Raw genomic sequence first — 18,877 nt, forward strand, 5'->3', positions numbered from 1 at the left:
AGAGTCAGCTGTAACAATTGATGACTCTTCATAGCAGCAATATCAAGCCTTATAGGAGTTAGTTTCACATCAGTAGGGTCAAGAGGAAGATCTAGATATGCCAAAATGCGTGAGGCAACAATTTCTCCAAAAATAGGCCCCTTAGTGGACAAACGACGGGCAACAAGAGCACAAAGATGATAAGGTGTCTTTTCAGTAAGTGCAGCAACTAAGAAAGCAAGATGATAACTAGAAATATTGCTAGTGTTCTCCCTACCAAGAATGCTAGTAGCAAGATAGTAACCGAAATATCTAATGGCAGGGAGTTGAATGTTTCTTATCTTGCCGCTCTGAATGGTGCGGCTATCATCATTGGTAATATCTCGATACAGCTCCAGCAAAGCCTTAGGATTATTCTCATTCTTCGCTGTACCTACAGGGGCAATATTCAATGCAGTACAAAAATCCTTCAACTTCATAGTAATATGATTATTATAAATCTTGAATGTAACGGATGGTTGATAGTGCTTGTTGTTGAACTGAAAGCTCTCAACAAAGATTTTTGTTAGCATGTAGTATTGCTCCCTCTCATCTTCCATATAGGTGGTTAAGCCCACATTATTGATGAGGACCAAGAAATCATCCAACAGCCCTGCATTACTCAAAAAGTTATAACATGGGAAAGATGAAGCGTTAGGGACTCCATTGTCCTCTTCCACTTTGAAGCTCGGTGCGATGACATCCTCATTATAGGATCGTCTAAATCTAGTGGCAGTCCTTGAGGGCCTCCCCGTGCTTGTCGTCTCTCTTTCAAACACTTCTCCAAAGTTATAGTTATCCATCTTCCTTTTCTGAAATTTTTCAACAAACATTATAAAATTTGATTTGGTGACATATAATTGAGGGAAACTACTATAGGAACTTGGTAGAGTACTAAGCATGCATCAAAACTAGTTTTTACAACTTAGAACAAGCATGCAAGCTCACTAAACATGTTACCTACATCAGCAAAATATTCAAGATATACTCAACCAAACAAAATTCTAATTGGATAATCGAAGGAGTCACATACCGGAGGGCAAATGTGCCAAATTTTAGACAGAAATCTGGGCTGAGCAAAGAGATCGAGAAATCCTGAGCTCTTGAGCAAAAACGCGAGTGAGAGAAAGCTGGTACGAGTTTTTTCGGGAGAGAGAGTGAGATGGGAGGAAGAGATGAGTAAGTGGGGCAAGGAGGGGCCCACACCACAGGGTGGCGCGCCCCCCTCCTTGGCCGCGCCGGCTGGTGGGGTGCAGCCCTGGGGTGCCCCATTGGTCATCCCCAGGTGCTCCCAGATGTCTCTTCGAAAAATAAGACCAACGGTATAATTTTTGTGAATTTTTGAAAACTTTGAAAAATGCACATTTCTGGGTATTAAAATTATTATTACTGGGCAGAAAAAGATTTTCAAATCTCTAAGTAACTAAAGAACTTTGCAAAACAAAAAGTGCTACAGCAAATAGAACAAGTGGAGGGGGAAAGAGATGTTGTTTAGTTCCTCTATGCATATAAAATGTATTTGTTAACAAGGTTGATCAAGTCTTGCCACCAAATAAATTTTACATAGCATAAGAAGAAATAAACCTCAAATCAATCATGTTACCTTGAATTGTATTGATATGGATCCAATCATAATATTTTGATATCCTTCTTTAGGCTCATATATAGGACAATCAATAGCTCCCACTTTGATAGTTCTCACATTGTGATAACTCCACATTCTTTATCAATCCTCTTGGGGAAATAAACAGTATGCTCCTTGTCATCAACATTGAAAGTAACTTTTCCTTTATTGCAATCAATAACAGCCCCTGCGGTGTTAAGAAAAGGTCTCCCAAGAATAATAGACATATTATCATCTTCAGGCATTTCCAACACAACAAAATCAATTAATATAAAGCAGTTATTAGTAACTTGAACAGGAACATCCTCGCATATACCAACAGGAATAGCAGTAGATTTATCAGCCATTTGCAAAGATATATCTATCGGTATCAACTTATCTAAATAAAGTCTCTTATAAAGAGAAAAAGGCATAACACTAACACCTGCTCCCAAATCACATAGAGCAGTTCTAACATAATTATTCTTAATAGAACAAGGAATAGTCGGTATACCTGGTCTTGACTTCTTTGGAACTTTGCCATTGAAAGAGTAATTAGCAAGCATAGTGGAAATCTCCTCATTAGGAATTTTCCTTTTGTTAGAGACAATATCTTTCATATACTTTGAATAAGGAGGCAATTTAATAGCATCAGTCAAAGGGATTTGCAAGAATAAAGGTTTCATCCAATCGCAAAATTTATTATAGTGTTCTTCTTCCTTTGATTTTAGTTTCTTAGCGGGAAAAGGCATTTGCTTTTGAACCCAAGGTTCCCTTTCATTACCATGTTTCTTAGCAATAAAGTCTTCTTTGGTATACTTTTTATTTTTAGCATGCTTTTCAGGTTCATTTTCAACTTCTTCTTTATCAGAAGCATCATTCTTATCATTGTCTTTATCATGTTCATTACCACTTTCAGTTTCAGCATCGGAAATAGAAATACTATTAGGATCATTAACAGGCTCAGAGGATTCTACAACATTTTTATGTTTCTTTTTCTTTTTCTTAGAAGGAGCACTAGTTTCAGTTCGTTGAGAATCTTGTTCAACTCTTTTGGGATGCCCTTCAGGATATAGAGGATCCTGAGTAGAAACACCGCCTCTAGTTGTTACTTCATAAGAATGTTTTTCTTTAGAACTATTTTTTAACAAGTCATTTTGCACTTTAGTGAGTTGATCAATTTGAGTTTGAATCATATGAAAATGTTTAACAAGCATCTTAACATCATTGGAGGTTCTCTCCACAATATCATGCAAATTACTAATAGCTTGAGAATTTTCCATTAAATGATTCTCTACTCTCATATTAAAATTTTCTTGCTTAACAATATAATTATCAAACTCATCTAAGCATTGAGCAGGAGGTTTTGAATACAGAATATCTTCCCTAGTAAAGCGTTGAAGGGAATTTACCTCAATCATGGATGAAGGGGGAGTTATCTTGCATAAATCTTCTATGGGAGGTAAGTTCTTCACATCTTCAGATTTAATACCTTTCTCCTTAATAGATTTCTTGGCTTCCCTCATATCTTCATCATTTAATTTAATCAAACCCCTCTTCTTCAATATCGGCGTCGGGGCTGATTCAGGTGTAGTCCAATCATCATAATTCCGGCCTATTTTAGCCAATAATTCTTCAGCTTCGTCTGGAATTCTTTTCCTGAAAACACAACCAGCACAACTATCCAAATATGCTCTAGACTCAATGGTTAGTCCACTATAAAATATATCAAGTAAATCATGCTTTTCCAGATCATGTCCAGGTCGAGCTCTGATAAGAGAACAAAATCTTGCCCATGCTTCAGGCAATTTCTCTCCATCTTCCTGGTCAAAACTATAAATTTTCTGCAAAGCAATATGTTGAGCACTAGCAGGAAAATATTTCCGAAAGAAAACATCAAGCAAACCACTTGGACTATCAATAGAATCAGGAGGCAAACTATTATACCAAATTTTAGCATCATCCTTTAATGAGAAAGAAAAAATTTAGCAACAAAATAAGTACGCATCTTGATATCATCAGAAAACAAGCTACTCAAAGTAGAAAGTTCATTCATGTGTTCTACATCACTTTCTTTTTCAGTACCACAAAAGGGTGTTTTCTCAACAATAGCTATATGAGATAAATCAAGAGAAAAATCATAATCCTTATCCTTAATGTTTATAGGAGATGTGGCAAATTTAGGATCAGGAGACAGTTTATATCTAACAGTATGTTGTGCAAGAAGCTTTTTTAATTTTACTTGCATCAGTAGTAGCATTGCATTTAACAATAAAATCATCATCAAGTTCTACATAATCTTCATCAGGATCATCACTAGAGTATTCAACAGACTCAGGTGAATTAACAGGTGTAGCAGTATTTTCATTAGGAGTTTCAGTATTTTCAATTTGTATAGATCTAGCAATTGTAGCATCTAGAAAAAATCTCAATGAACCACTATCATCAAGCACAGCAGAAGCATCATCAATATTATAAGAATTTTCAGATTCAGCAGAAGTACCAGCAAGTGAAGCTTGTGGTGGTGAAACAAGTTGACTTATCACAGATGGTGAATCAAGAGCAGCAGAGGTACTCGGAGTTGTACCTTTTCTTGTAGTGGATGGTAATATGCCGACTTTAGGATCGCGAGATTTACCCATGATGGAGAATTTGCAGCGAACAATATCAATCCAAGTGAACTTCCAAATAAAGCTATGCTCCCCGACAACGGCGCCAGAAAATAGTCTTGATGACCCACAAGTATATGGGATCGCAACAGTCTTCGCGGGAAGTAAAACCCAATTTATTGATTCGACAAAAGGGGAGCCAAAGAATACTTGAAAGCCTTAACAGCGGAGTTGTCAATTCAGCTGCACCTGGAAACAGACTTGCTCGCAAGAGTTTATCAGTAGTAACAGTTTTATAGCAGTAGCAGTAGTGAAATATCAGCAGCAGTGTAACAAAGACAGCAGGATTAAAATACTGTAGGCACAGGGATGGATGAACGGGCGTTGCATGGATGAGAGAAACTCATGTAACAATCAAAGTAGGGCATTTGCAGATAGTAATAAAACAGTATCCAAGTACTAAACAATCCATAGGCATGTGTTCCATATTTAGTCGTACGTGCTCGCAATGAGAAACTTGCACAACATCTTTTGTCCTACCAGCCGGTGGCAGCCGGGCCTCTAGGGAATCTACTGGAAATTAAGGTACTCCTTTTAATAGAGCACCGGAGCAAAGCATTAACGCTCCGTGAAAACATGTGATCCTCACATCACCGCCTTCCCCTCCGGTTATCCCAATTTCTGTCACTTTGGGGTCTCGGGTTCCGGACAGCGACATGTGTATACAACTTGCAGGTAAGATCATAAAACAATGAATATCATCATGAAACAATAACATGTTCAGATCTGAGATCATGGCACTCGGGCCCTAGTGACAAGCATTAAGCATAACAAGTTGCAACAATATCATCAAAGTACCAATTACGGACACTAGGCACTATGCCCTAACAATCTTATGCTATTACATGACCAATCTCATCCAATCCCTACCGTCCCCTTCAGCCTACAGCGGGGGAATTACTCACACATGGATGGGGGAAACATGGCTGGTCGATGGAGAGGCATCGGTGGTGATGATGGCAATGATCTCCTCCAATTCCCCGTCCCGGCGGAGTGCCAGAACGGAGTTTCTGATCCCGAGACGGAGTTTCGCGATGGCGGCGGTGTTCTGGATGGCTTCTGGCGATTTCGTCTAAGCCCCGTGCGTTTTTAGGTCGATGACCTTAAGTAGTCCAGAGGGGGAGTCTGGGGCCGCCCGAGGCGCCGCCACCACAGGCCGACGCGGCCCAAGGGACTGCCGCACCGCCTGGTGGGGTGGATGCCTCGTGGCCCCCCTCCTTCTGGTCTTCTGGCTCCGTGAGTTTTCTGGGAAAATAGGCCCATTGGAATAAACTCCGGGGATTTTCCTGAAAGTTGAATTTCTGCACAAAAACGAGACACCAGGGCAATTCTGCTGAAAACAGCGTTAGTCCGTGTTAGTTGTATCCAAAATACACAAATTAGAGGCAAAACAATAGCAAAAGTGTTCGGGAAAGTAGATATGTTTTGGACGTATCATGAAATATGCACAATAGAACAGTCCGCTCAAAAACTTAGCTACCCCTTGTTTTAATTTCTCTCACGAGCGATGCATCAGGGCCAGAAGCCCACAAGTGCCGCAACCTCCTGAATAGAAGGACTCCATGATTAGTGCTCCTTTTGTTTATTACTTCTGTAGTTGACGCTTTTTTATGTTGATATGTCAATCACTATGTGCTTTCTTTGGTGTCCCTTACTATTTGTTGAAGTGATTTGGTTTATTCGGTTATAACCGAAAACCTAACCAAAATTTTATTAACCGACTCTTTGATTTCCTATATTTCATGCCAATTTCGGTTACAATTCTTAAAATCCAAATTTGTTCAAAAACCACAAAAGCATAACCAAAATTTCGCTTTGAAACCGAATGCCCACCCCCTGAGATAAGCCCATTAATTCGGCCATTTAAAAAAATATCCAACAACTATGGTCAGTTACATTGGTTGAACTTAATAGATCCGCCTTTTAGTTTGTGGGCATGGCCTTTTTCAGTCAATTTTTTGGCCTTTTTTAATTGAAATGTATTTTGTTCTAGGAAAATATTGCTATTTGGTCCAATAGAACATTTGGTATTTTCTATTCACATATTTCATTTGTTTTACATTTGAAAAATAAAAAAATATTATTTCTATCCTTTAAACTTGTAAAATTGATTGAACCAAATATTCACAAAAGCAATTATGTGTCCTGAGTGACAACACACAATACAAGTTATAGTAACAAGCGGAAATTCATTTTTGCTCTCGGGTCTAGATGATCCTGGTTTGTGGACCAATCACCTCCTGCGCACTTCACAATTTGTCAGCGTATTCACATACATATTACTTTTGTATCTCCTTTATTTTAATTTCTGACATTTTTACGTAATTCCTTAGAGATGCTCTTAGTTCATCTTCACGGCTCACTATCGTTGGTGTTGTGTCGTTCATAGTTTTGGGTATTGATTAGTTTCTCTACATTATTTCGTCTTCAAAACTCAATGGAGTAGTTGTTTTCTACATACATTTTTGGGTATAGTTGATTTCTATCGATGTAACATCCGACATTTTTCAACAATTTGGAATGTTAAATAATTTTTAAAAATCATTGATTTGCCTGCCCTTTTTGAGACTCATGGAGAAACTAAAACCATTAAAATTAATTTTAACTTTTCCCAACCATGCTTAAAACATTCAAGAGTGGATTAATATGACTATCTAAATTGTAAATCTTGGTTCGGAAAAGCTATGCAAATCCAACTTGTTGAATTAATTTTCATTTCAACTATTTGGTTTCTTTGGCCATATTTAAAAATATTTATCCAAGGACACTTGAATTATTTAAGAGTAAAGAAAATTAATTTCCTAGTTTTGGTAGAGTAGTATTATTTTCATTTTGCATTGTTCAAATTTTGAAATACCAATATGATAATTTGAGTAATTTTTGGCATAACACTAAATCCATAAACTCAAATAAATGATTTTTTTCTAATGATGGATAATGAAATGAGTTATCTATCTAGTAGTGCCAATGTGTAAATTATTTGAACCCATTTACAACATGTATTGTCAAAAAACTCTATGGCAGTGATTTGTTTTTCACATTGAATCATATGAAACATTTTAATTGGATTTTTTGCTTTTCCTGCATCCATCCAATTTTTCCCATGATTTTTGTTTCAATTTGGTTGTTTTTGTAATTTATTTTATCGTACAGATAGTGCGGAGTGCAAAACTTGCTCGAGCGATGAGTGTACTTTCAACAACAACTAGCATGTCCCATGAAAATTGAAACATTTGATCATGATATTCCAATTATTTTCCTATGTGGTATGTTTTTTGTAGACCGTGTCACTGATTTCACATCATCATATGTGTATCATCGAGCATGTACAATTTCGTTGCAAGATAGATCTAAGGATACACATGATATATATGCTTAATTTAATACTATAAAAAAACATCGGAAATTCAATTCGGCTCCCGGGTGCATATGCTCCCTATACCAAAAAATTATATTTCGAATTGTCGAAAAATTTTGACAAAAAATTCTACATGTATATCTCCATAATATATGTGCATTCGTCAAGTTTCACGAAAAATCAATATTTTTTGTGGTCTATGTAAAAAAGAGAAAAATTATCATGTAAAAAGCATTATTTTTAGGACTGAATTTTCTCTTTTTTACACACGCCACATGGAAAGTCCAATTTTTATGAAACAACTTTGTGAGCGCGTAGCACGTGAAGATGTACGTGCGAATTTTTCGTTTCAATTTTTTTGAAATTCAAAATATGTGTTAGATGAAATTCAAAATCAAACAAACATAAACTAGTATACACATTGATGAATGATTTACACCTAGACATGGACACATGTCACATGGAAGTAACTTGCCGGGGCTGCTGACGTTGAATCATTGAGATTACCTCGGGGACGTCTCAGGCGAAGGTCTGGTCAACCGGGTCAAGGAGCAGCTGGCCGTGCTCGGTGTTAACACCGAGGAAGCCGGCGTGTGAGAGCAAAGCCCAGAGGTGCGTGGTGAGCTCGCCGCGGCCTTGGAGGTGTATCTGATGCTTGGACGCTCTGGTGGACGCCGAAAGGTACAGCAGGTAGCCCGTCCAGAACTTACTCAGGCGCCGCCAGAGCTCGTCCCTGCCACCATACCTCCTCAGGAGCTCCACCGCCAGCTGCGCGCCGATCTTCACGATCGTGGTGCCATCCGGAGTTGGGTCAGGTGCCCACGCATTCGCCATGAGCCTGTCGTGGGTCTGCTTCCACGTGCGGCAACCGCGCAAGGCGGCCCGGGCCTCGCCTCCAACGGCGTCGAGGACCTTGCTGGCGACGAGGCCGTTGTCCGGTATCAGCGCCACCTTGACCAGATGCACGCAGTAGTTGGACAGCGTAGCCGCGGCGGTGTAGTCCGGCCAGAGGGCGGCGAAGCCGTCGGGGTCCCCGAAGGACGACGTCGGCAGGGTGTAGAGGTCGTCCTGATCGCGTCCGGCATCCTCCAGGAGGCGGATCTGGCAGAGGCTCGTGGCGACATGCCACGCAAGAATCTTGTGGGTATCTCCGTCTAGGTTATCGTGGAGAAATTCCATGAGGGGTGGCACCGGTAGTTTTCTTCGAGAGTCTGGTACTGGTAGTGATCCCTCGGAGTCGGTGAAGGCAACCCCAAGGTAAGACATCAAGCGGCCGTTGTTCGTACTCTGGATGTAAGAATCTGATGAATCGTTCTCTTCCCGGCCTGGAGTAGACGCTGAAATAATCAGGGCCTTCAGTGACCCAAATATCCTCGTCTTTACCTCGCTCTGCAGCTTCACGTACCTGCCAAGGAGATTCTTTTTTTGAGGGCAAGGAGATTCATTTTTATAACTGCAACTTACATATACGGAGGCGGAAGGTGTGTACACCTAACGTCCTATAGACAAGTTTAGTTGACTACATCCCAAACATAGAACGCCGCACCTACTCGTGGCAACTGGCAATGTATTAAGTAGTCCCGAGTACTATATTTACAAGGGCATCTCCATTAATTAGTCATCTTTAGGTAGTTTATGAAGTATAAGAGCATCTAAATCATTGTCAGAGCTATATTTCCGAAGACCGTTTCAATATCTAAACCTGGTCATACTTGGTATCATATAGTTCGATAATACATATCGTACATATGATACGACTATTTCTCAGTCGACTGAGAAGTAACTTCACTCTCAGTCAGATGATATAATCAAATCTTAGTTGTAAGTCATGTTGATGACTAACCCGAATCACGATGCAAATCAGATGGCGTAAGATCGTCTTGACTGAGCACGAAGCTAGTTGCTGAGAACTAGCAAATCCCATAACCATCTTTTTTTTTCTTCGGACCAAAGTTTGTTCTACTGTGGTGTTTATTACTGGACTGTCATCTACTAATATTTATCTTCCAAATTCCACTTTTCGCAAAAAAATAACTTCCAAATTCTACTATGGACATGCATCTAGCAGCTTACTATGGTGAATGCCATTTATGGGTAGACTTTGACAACAAACAAGAAAGAGCTAATCCCTCTCTTTACTATTACTCCGTATAAGAATTTTTTCTTCGAAAATGCGAGACATATTGAAATATCTAAAACAATTACTCCATCCGTCTAACAAAGGATGTCTCTATTTTATCAAAATTTGAATGAATCTATATACTAAATCACTTCTAGCTACATTCAAATTTAGAAAAAGTTGATTTATCCTTTGTTAGACGGAGGGAGTACATCTTATGAAGTGAATGAGGGGGTAAATCAAATGCTAGTGTACCTTATGTTTCGGGTTGAGTGAAGTCTGAAATTAACCTTGAAGTCGTAGTAGATGTTGGAATCAAACCCCAAACTCCCAATCCTGGAAATCGGCACCCCAAACTTAGCATTCCCGGTCAAATTTTGCATTTGGGAAGTTCCCAAACAGGGATTCCTGTGACGTGGCCAGGCCTTCTCATCTCTTTCTCACTGACATCAATAACCCGCATGTCATATGCATCATCTTTACCTGCATGGCTGCATCTCTTTTCTCTTTTTCCTCTATCCAAATCAGAGCACGCACCGGCTCTTCTTCTCCCTGCGTCAACTGCTCCCTCCCCTCCCTCCACAGTGCCCTGACGTTCCTCCTCGGCGTTCTCCCCTCCTCCTTAGACTCTCCTCCCTCCCCGGCGTTCCCTTCCCCGCTGTGCCCCCTCAAAATCGCGCGCAGCCTAGACCTCCGGCGCGCGCCATGGAGCTCGACAGCGAGGCTTGCAACACAGCGCACGACCTAGAGCTCGACAACGCTTCCCGCAGCTCGGCAGGCGCCCTGCAGCTCGCTCTATTCTCCTTTTCGAGCTGACCGTTCGGCTCCGTCGGGGTTTGACATGGCCAGGGCGCGGCGGGTCATGGGAGCTACGAAGGCGACAGTCTCTGCAGGCGTCAGAGGAAGCGAAGAGATGGAGATAGGCGAGGGAGCGGCGTGCCAAGGACGAAGCCAACAGGTGGTGGTGTCGGCCGAGGTGGCGGTCTCGGCACACGCCAGAAGAGGAAAAGAAGGAGAGCTCCAGAGCTGCTCGGTCGCCGGGTGGAACGCCACCGCACACTAAACCAGCCTCGCTACCACCACACCCGCCACCATAGCACGGAACGTCCATGCCGAAATCGCCCTCTCCTCTTCCTCTCTTGCGTCACCCTTCTCCATGGCGGCGACGGCGCCGGCGGCCTTGCTATCGCGCGATCGTTGCTGCAAGGCCAGAGTTGCTGCTACTCGCGTGCGAGCGTGTGTTTGGACGCCGAGGGAGCAGATAGTGTAATCTGAATATACTGCGCGGGTGGGGAGGGGCAGCTGCAAGCAGATGAGGTGTGCGACGGTGTGAGGACGACGAAGAGGATGGGTGGATTCTACATTCAGATTTGTTGAGTCAGCAATCCTGGCGTTGACTGCTGCCACATCAGCAAACTCCAGGCAGAAACAAGCTTGGCAAAGTAAAGATCGGGAATACTAAGTTTAGGGTGCTGAATTTCGGGATCGGAAGTTCAGGGTTCGATCTCAACATCCTCTATGAATTCAGGGTTTTTTTCAGACTTTACTCTTTCGGGTTTTAACGCGAGCCGCCATTAGTAGGTTGTGCTGTTCAATCTTTTGATCCCACTCGCCCCTGTGGATGAACCTGAACATGATTCTCGCCACCTTCACCACTATCCAGCGGTGCAGCCCCGACACGATGATCCTCAACATGATCCTCTCCACCTTCTCCGCTATCCAGCGGCGCAGCCTCCACGCCCACCCCTGTGGATGATCCTTGCCCCCTTCTCCACCATCCAGCGGCGCAGCCTCTGGTTGATACTGAACATGATCCACGCCGGCTTCTCCGCTAGCCAGTGGTGTAACCTTGAAATTTTGAACACTTCCTTTCAATTTGATCCTGATGTAGTGGCAGACGACCAAGACCTTGCTCCACTGGGACATGACATAGACCCAAATCTCCAACAGCTCTCTGAATACGACGATGAAGATGAGGAAGTGGGTGATGAGCACCCCATGAGTAATCCTGGCGACGCGGCCGTCCTCGTCCTGGGCCATCATCGTGCTGGGTATGTCGCGAACAGCATATGCCAGGTACAGGGCAGCGGCGATCATACACGACGACAGCAGCTGCCTATGATAAGGGAAGCCCCGGGCGAAGACTACAGCGTGCTTGCTGTAGGAGAAATCCTGAAGGAAGGACAGCTCCACCTCCGTCAGGCGGAACACCCTGTCGTAGTTGGGGTCGTTTGTGTTATCCAGAATGGCGTCGGAGACGAGCCGCCTTGAGGCCTGGTCTTTGGCCTCCGGCATGGAGATTCCGTAGAAACGGCGGCGCAGCAGCTTGTACAGGGCGAAGGAGAGGCACACGTCCTTGTACCTGTTGTCGCTGTCGGTGTGCCTGCCCAGCAGCTTGTCGTCGTCGGAGCTGTGGCGGCTCCAATTCCATACCTTATCCACCGTGATGAGCTCCTGTGGCCGCGTCTCCTCCAGCTGCAGCCTGAATCTTGGCTTGTCGATCTTCTTTTCCTGTCGATCTTCACCAACAACCAAGTACTTGTACCCGGTCATGGTGTCGGCACAGGCGTCGTCGTCGGTATGCCCCGACTGCGCCATGTAGTCGCTGACGAGCTTCATGTTGTCGTCGTTGGCCCCAGCGGCGGCGTTGGAGGATATGTAGTACCAAATGATGCGCCACGCGTGGATGCACCAGATCGCCCAGAGGGGCACCTTGAGGTAGAGCTCCGTCTGTGACCGGAGTTGGTTGGCAGACCACAGCGAGGCGAGCAAGTCGATCAGGGTCATCTCCTTGGGCCTGTACGGCCGGCCGATGCGGGCGCTGTCCTGCATGGTGACGATGAGGACGGCCCATATCTGGAAGAAGTCGTTGGCGGTCGATTCCGATGATTGCTTGGAGACGGACGGCTTCATGAGCCCGAGGGTGTAGCTGACGGAGTAGTAGCTGAGGATGCGCAAGAGCTCGATGCCGGGATTGATCTGCGGGGAGATCGCGAACCGGGGTCCCATGGAGCTCACGCCGAACTGAACTAGAACCAGCAAAGCGGGCACCACCACCCAGAGCTCCACGCTGAGAGCACGAGTAGTGTCGTCAGGCTGGAACAGCGCTTGGATGACCCCAGGGAGCGACCGGAAAAACTCCAAGAAGCTCGCCATCTTGCTGATCGGCTGCTCTCAGCCGTCTCGCGCCCCTCCTTATGTACCCAAGCTATTAGAGCATGTCTAACAGACCCCGTATTTTTTCGTTCCTTAAAACGCGAGTAGAGGGCCCTGTATTCGTTTTTCACCGGCCAAAAACGCGTCCAATCTAGCAGAACCTGTAAACTCACCCTGTAAAATGGAAAATTCCCAAAATATGCCGAATCGAAAAAAAAACTCCCCTCATCTTCTTCCTCTAGCCAACTCCCGGCCTGCCACCGTGCTCCCCGCCCCGGCCATGGCCGCCCCGCCCCCGGCTGCCCTCTCCTCGCCCCGCCCCCGGCCGCCCTCTCCTCGCCCCGCACCGGCCCCGGCCGCGCGCCGCCCTGGCCGCCCTCGCCCCGCCCCGCTCCCGACCGCGCCGCCCCCGGCCGCCCTCGCCATCTTGCTGATCGGCTGCTCTCAGCCATCTCGCGCCCCTCCTTATGTACCCAAGCTATTAGCGATACCTTGCGCCCCCACCGATGCTAGCAAGCAGGAGAGAGACCCGTATCTAGACTGTCGATGCGTGCTTTCCCTCTCAAACAACTTCTTTTTTTTTTTTGAGAAACACAATACAAAAGCAGGCGCTCACATACACGTGCATACACTCACCCCTATGAACGCACACACGCACACCCTACCCCTATGAGCACCTCCGGAAGACTGGGCCGGCGGATTTGATCTTGAAATTGACGAAGTCACCACAGGCGCCTCGCTGTCGACGGGAACGTCGCCTCCAACTGAATGAATATTCCGCCTTTATAAGACACACAGATGTCAAACATGGGGTTTGAACTCTGGTGGGCTGGGGGTACAACCACCCTCCTAACCATCCAACCTCAGGTTAATTCTCAACTTCTCATTTTTTATCTCTCTCACAACACACAATTTTTGAACTTAAATTTTGTAGATCTCTTAAACATAACAACTAGAATGTGGAAAAATATTTCGAATTTTTTATGTCATTATGTGTATATATATATATTTCAAAGTTTTATTTTGAATTTTAAAATAATTTGAAAATTGAAATTGCAAAACAAATCCAGAACTATTTCCCCCATTTTATTTGTTAGTTTTGAGTTACCTTGCAAAAAAATCAAAATATTATGAAATTTAAGATATATAAAAAAAGTCAAAAAGTGTGAAGGTGCGACGCACCTATTCTATTCAAGTTTTTCCACCAAGCACTAACGGAGACAAAGGGCCTACCAAACAGCTGCCCCTCAGAGAGGGGTCAAACCTGCACGTCGACCACCGTGATGGTCAGGTTATTGTTGTGCCTCACAAGTACAACTAGGCATGGGTAGCCCGGCCAGGATGGCTCGGCCCGACCCGGCCCAAAAATCCCGGGCCGTGCTGGGTCAGGCTTGCATGTCTGGCTAGGTTCGGGCCTAATTTTGGAACCCGGATGTTGGGTCGGGCTTGGGCATCCAAAAAAACACAATTTTGGCTTCGTTCGGGTTAGGTTTGTCGGGCCAGGCTAGGCCGGGGCTTTCCTCTGGTCGGGCCAGGCTGGGCCGGGGCTTTCCTCTGGTCGGGCCAGGTTCGGCCCGAATTTTAAGCCCAAAGACTAGGCCGGGCTGGGTTTGGGTCTAGGTTTTTAGGTTCGGGCTTTTTTAGGCCCGGCCCGGCCTGAAGAATGCCCAGGTGTACTCACAAGTCACTACCCATCTACTAGGGCCACACTGCCCCTAAGTTTTGATTTATAGGGCTTGCACATATTCCTAGGAAACCCAAGCCCCTTCGGCAGTCGTCTCTAGGGCCACACTACCCATGAGCTTTGATTTAGTGGTTGCGAGGTGATGCACGATCGGCTGACAAGCCACCCATTACAGGCACGCCCGATGTGGCCTCTCGCGCGTCGATGAGGCTCAGGCCACTGTTGTGACATCCCTCGTGTCGACGAGTAGGTGGCCATAGACGACCGTTCTACCTGCCTTCTTTACCTCCACTGGTGTGTTGATGTAGCCACCCACCGCCACCGGCCGACGAGCATTGATACGTCTCAAACATATCTATAATTTTTGATGTTCCATGCTTGTTTTACACCAATTCATATATGTTTTGCCCATTGCACTTTTATACATTTTCTGGCACTAATCTATTAACAAGATGTCACAATGTCAGTTCCCTGTTTTTTGTTGTTTTGTATTTCAGAAAAGTTGTACAGGAAATATTCTCGGAATTGGACGAAATAAAATCCAAAGTCAATATTTTTCCGTAGCGAAGACAGAGTCCAGAGGAAGTCGAAGGGGGGCAGCAGGGCGGCCACACCTTCCCTAGGCGCAGCCTGGCCCTGGCCCGTGCCTAGGGGTTGTGTGGGCCACCCTGGCCTCCACCGACATCGCCTCTCCGCCTATTTATTCACGATCTCGGGAAAACCCTGAAGATCCGAGCCTCCATCCACGAAAAGTTTCGTTGCGGCCACCATTTCAGAACCCATCTCGGGAGGGTTCTGAAGCTCTTCCCGGCACCCTACCGGAGGGGGAAATCATCGCCGGAGGCATCTACATCGCCATGCCTGCCCCCGAAGCGATGCGTGAGTAGTTCATCCCTAGACTATGGGTCCATAACAGTAGCTAGATTGTTGTCTTCTCCAATTTGTGCTTCATGTTTAGATCTTGTGAGCTGCCCTACATGATCAAGATCATCCTTATGTAATGCTACATGTTGTGTTTGCTGGGATCCGATGAATATTGTATACTATGTTGAGACCGATTATATATTATTGTCATATGTTATTTGTGATCTTGCATGCTCTCCATTGCTAGTAGATACTCTGGCCAAGTAGATGCTTGTGACTCCAAGAGGGGTTATTTATGCTCGATACTAGGTTCATGCCTCTAGTTTTCTGAAAGTGTGACAATAACTTCTAAGATTGTAGATGTGTTGTTGCTACTAGGGAGAAAATAACAATGTTTTATCCAAGGGTAATTCTATTGTTTACTTTACACACATTGCTTAATGAGATAATCTGTTGCTTGCAACTTAATACTGGAACGGGTTCGGATGATAACCGAAAGGTGGATTATTAGTCATCGACGCAGTTGGATTACGATCTATGTATTATGTTGTAATGCCCAAACGAATTTCATAGTAATCATATTTTCATGTATGGTCGATATTTTGTCATGCCCAGCTGTAATTTGTTCACCCAGCATGCTATTTATCTTTACGGAGAGAAACCTCTAGTGAACTGTGGACCCCGATTCTTTCCTTTACACTGATAAATTCAGACACTGCAATCCTGCTATGTTTACTTACTGTAAGCTTTGTTCTCTTTAATTACTGCAAACATCTCTTTCCACTCGATACGTCTAATCCTTTGTGTTCAGCAATCCGGTGAGATTGACAATCTCACTGTAAGTTGGGGCAAAGTATTTTGGTTGTGTTGTGTGCAGGTTCCACGGTTGTTGCTGACGCCTGTAGTACGCCCTGCCACTAGTCAGCTAGCAACACCTTCAAAAGTCACGCATTTCTTCTACTGATCGATTAAATATTGGTTTCTTACTAAGGGAAAACTTTCTGTTATGCTCATCACACTTCCTCTTGGGGTTCCCCAACAACTGCACACGATCAAGATTTTCTGGCGTTGTTTCCGGGGAAGAATCAAGACACTCCATCAAGCCCCGTCACGCGCCATCAACAAGATTTTCTGGCATCGTTGCCGGGGAGAAAGAGGATTTCTGCGAGGGGAGTCTCTCATCTCCAATCTCTTTACTTTGTTATTGTTTTTCTTAGTTTTTTTTGCTTCATTATATAAAAAACAAACAAAAAATAGTTTCTATTATAGTTGTTATTTCTGTTGCTTAGTTTTAATTTTGCTAAAATTAGTATTCCTGAAGTTAAGGTTCGTTCTTTTAAGCAACAAGGGGGAGAAAGTTTGAAAGATGCTTGGTATAGAATAAGTAATGCTCATCATAGATGTACTAAAAAATATTCTACCATGATCCTCCTTAGAAATCTTTATGTTGGTTTATCTAGCTAGAATAGATATGTTTTGGATACTCTCACGGGGGTAATTTTCTGGGTACTCCCGCTTTGGAAGCCTGGAATTTAATTGAAACCTTGGTAGGAATCCCACCTACTAATGTTGTTAAAACTGATATCACTTTGGAAGAGATTATAGAAAGACTAAACTCTCTAGAGAAAAGTTTGCCAAACTACCTTCATAATGCTAGCCAAATTAATGAATCAATAGAAAGTGTCAATAAAAGAATTACTGTTTTAGAGGCTAGCAATACCCATGATAGTATAAACCTTAGGATTGGTAAACTAGAGGAAGCTATGGAAACTTTAAGTTCAACCTTTTCCTCTCTTGGGTTTAAGAAGGAGAAAGCTTTTGTGGGAAAAGAGCAAAATTTTATGTATATTCCCAAGGAGTCTAAGCCAAAACCCCATAATATGTTTAAAATTGATAAAACTTTTAGTACAAATAAGAGTGGCTTACATGTTGAATCATCTCCAGGGGTATCTAAAGTTCATATTTTGCCAATTTGTATTTTAGAGGAAGTGATTCATCTTGATGCTTCTTCACTTGATAATAGTTGATGCTCGCTCTTTTTTGCGTCTAGCTAAAAGGCTTTAAAGAAAAGCACTCTTGGGAGATAACCCATGTTTATTCCTGTAAAATTTATTTTGTTGAGTCTTGGAAGTTATTACCTCTGTAATAACCTCTCCTTATCATTTTTTTTTGTACCAAGAATAGCCTCTAATAGGAAGAAAGTAAGATTTGGGAAATTGTTGTCCTAAAAACAAATTATGTTCTATTACCATAAACATTCGTATAAATAGCCAGAGAGGAATTTTGAGCTGCCATTTTTTATGCATATGCCCCAGGTTATTATCTAACTTTCGTAAGTTGACCACTTTTCGAGATGAGCAAACCGAAGATTTTCGGAAAAATCAATCTTTACCTACTATTATGTTTTGACAGGTTTCTGCCACTATTTGCATTTGCCTCTTAATCTCATTCTTTTTTAGTTCTTTTAATCAAAGAGCTTTTTGAAAGATTGCTATAGTAGCTAATACTTTAATAGATATTTGATATATGTTAGAACTAAAACCCAAGTGGATTTGTTTATTTTAATTGTACTAATGCTGCTAATAAAGAATTGTGTGAAGTTTTGTGTGAAGGAAGTTTTCAAGTGTAGGGAGAGAAGAATGATGTGATAAGATGAAGAATGAACAAAAGCTCAAGCTTGGGGATGCCCCTGCACCCCAAGAAATATCCAATGGGTACAAGCGTCAAAGCCAGGTCATCTCTCTATGCGCTATATTTTTATTGCTTCATACGCTATGTGTTGTTCTTGGAGCATCTTTATTTTCTTTTTAGTTTAGTTTAGTTTTGTTTGTTGTAGAATATGTTGGATCCCGGCACATTTGTTTTGTAGAAAGACCCGCTCCGTTTTAATTGCATAGAATGCTCTAGTTTCCGCTGTTATTGTTCTGTGAGTATTCTAGTTTTCTAGTGCTGCGTTTAGCTCTTGTTCTCTCACTTAAATTTTGTTCATAGCTCGTTAGTATTATTTATTTATGTATGATTAGCTCTCTGGTCCATATTATATTTCATCTCTAAGAGCTATTTCAAATAAGTTGATTGGTGTTGGATACGAGTAAAATATTTTATGACTATAGTGATGCAAAAGGAAGCTTGTCTAGACTTTGGCATGTCATGTTGGATGTTATTCTTGTCATATGCTTAGTATTTATTGTTGTAGCATGACTTGTTTCAAATGTCTGAGAGTGCATAATGTGTCATTGAAAGAATCATGTGTTGTTTCCATCATAAAAGCATAATATTGTGGTATTCTCCTTTGTTGCTTTATTGGGTTGACGTGGCGCATGCTTATACCATGTTATGACTATAACCAGTCAACTAAAGCATCTATCATCATTTAGTTTTTGACTTGTAATATCACTTTATGCTT

At 43.0% G+C, this 18,877-nt stretch overlaps 2 protein-coding genes across 2 annotated transcripts; both read right to left on the reverse strand.

The window, feature by feature from the left end:
- Positions 1 to 8,051: 8,051 nt before the first annotated feature.
- LOC139839170 (uncharacterized) lies at positions 8,052 to 10,631 on the reverse strand. Its single transcript, XM_071829216.1, has 3 exons — positions 10,585 to 10,631; positions 10,023 to 10,103; positions 8,052 to 9,053 (listed from the first exon to the last, which is right to left on the reverse strand). The coding sequence occupies exons 1-3, from the start codon at positions 10,629 to 10,631 to the stop codon at positions 8,168 to 8,170; spliced, it is 1,014 nt and encodes a 337-aa protein (XP_071685317.1). The 3' UTR covers positions 8,052 to 8,167.
- A 672-nt stretch (positions 10,632 to 11,303) lies between these two features.
- On the reverse strand, positions 11,304 to 12,928 carry LOC139839171 (uncharacterized). The gene has a single exon (XM_071829217.1). The coding sequence runs from the start codon at positions 12,921 to 12,923 to the stop codon at positions 11,304 to 11,306; it is 1,620 nt and encodes a 539-aa protein (XP_071685318.1). The 5' UTR covers positions 12,924 to 12,928.
- Positions 12,929 to 18,877: the final 5,949 nt, after the last annotated feature.

The sequence above is a fragment of the Lolium perenne genome, chromosome 4, assembly GCF_019359855.2.
Source record: "Lolium perenne isolate Kyuss_39 chromosome 4, Kyuss_2.0, whole genome shotgun sequence".
Lineage (NCBI taxonomy): Eukaryota > Viridiplantae > Streptophyta > Magnoliopsida > Poales > Poaceae > Lolium > Lolium perenne.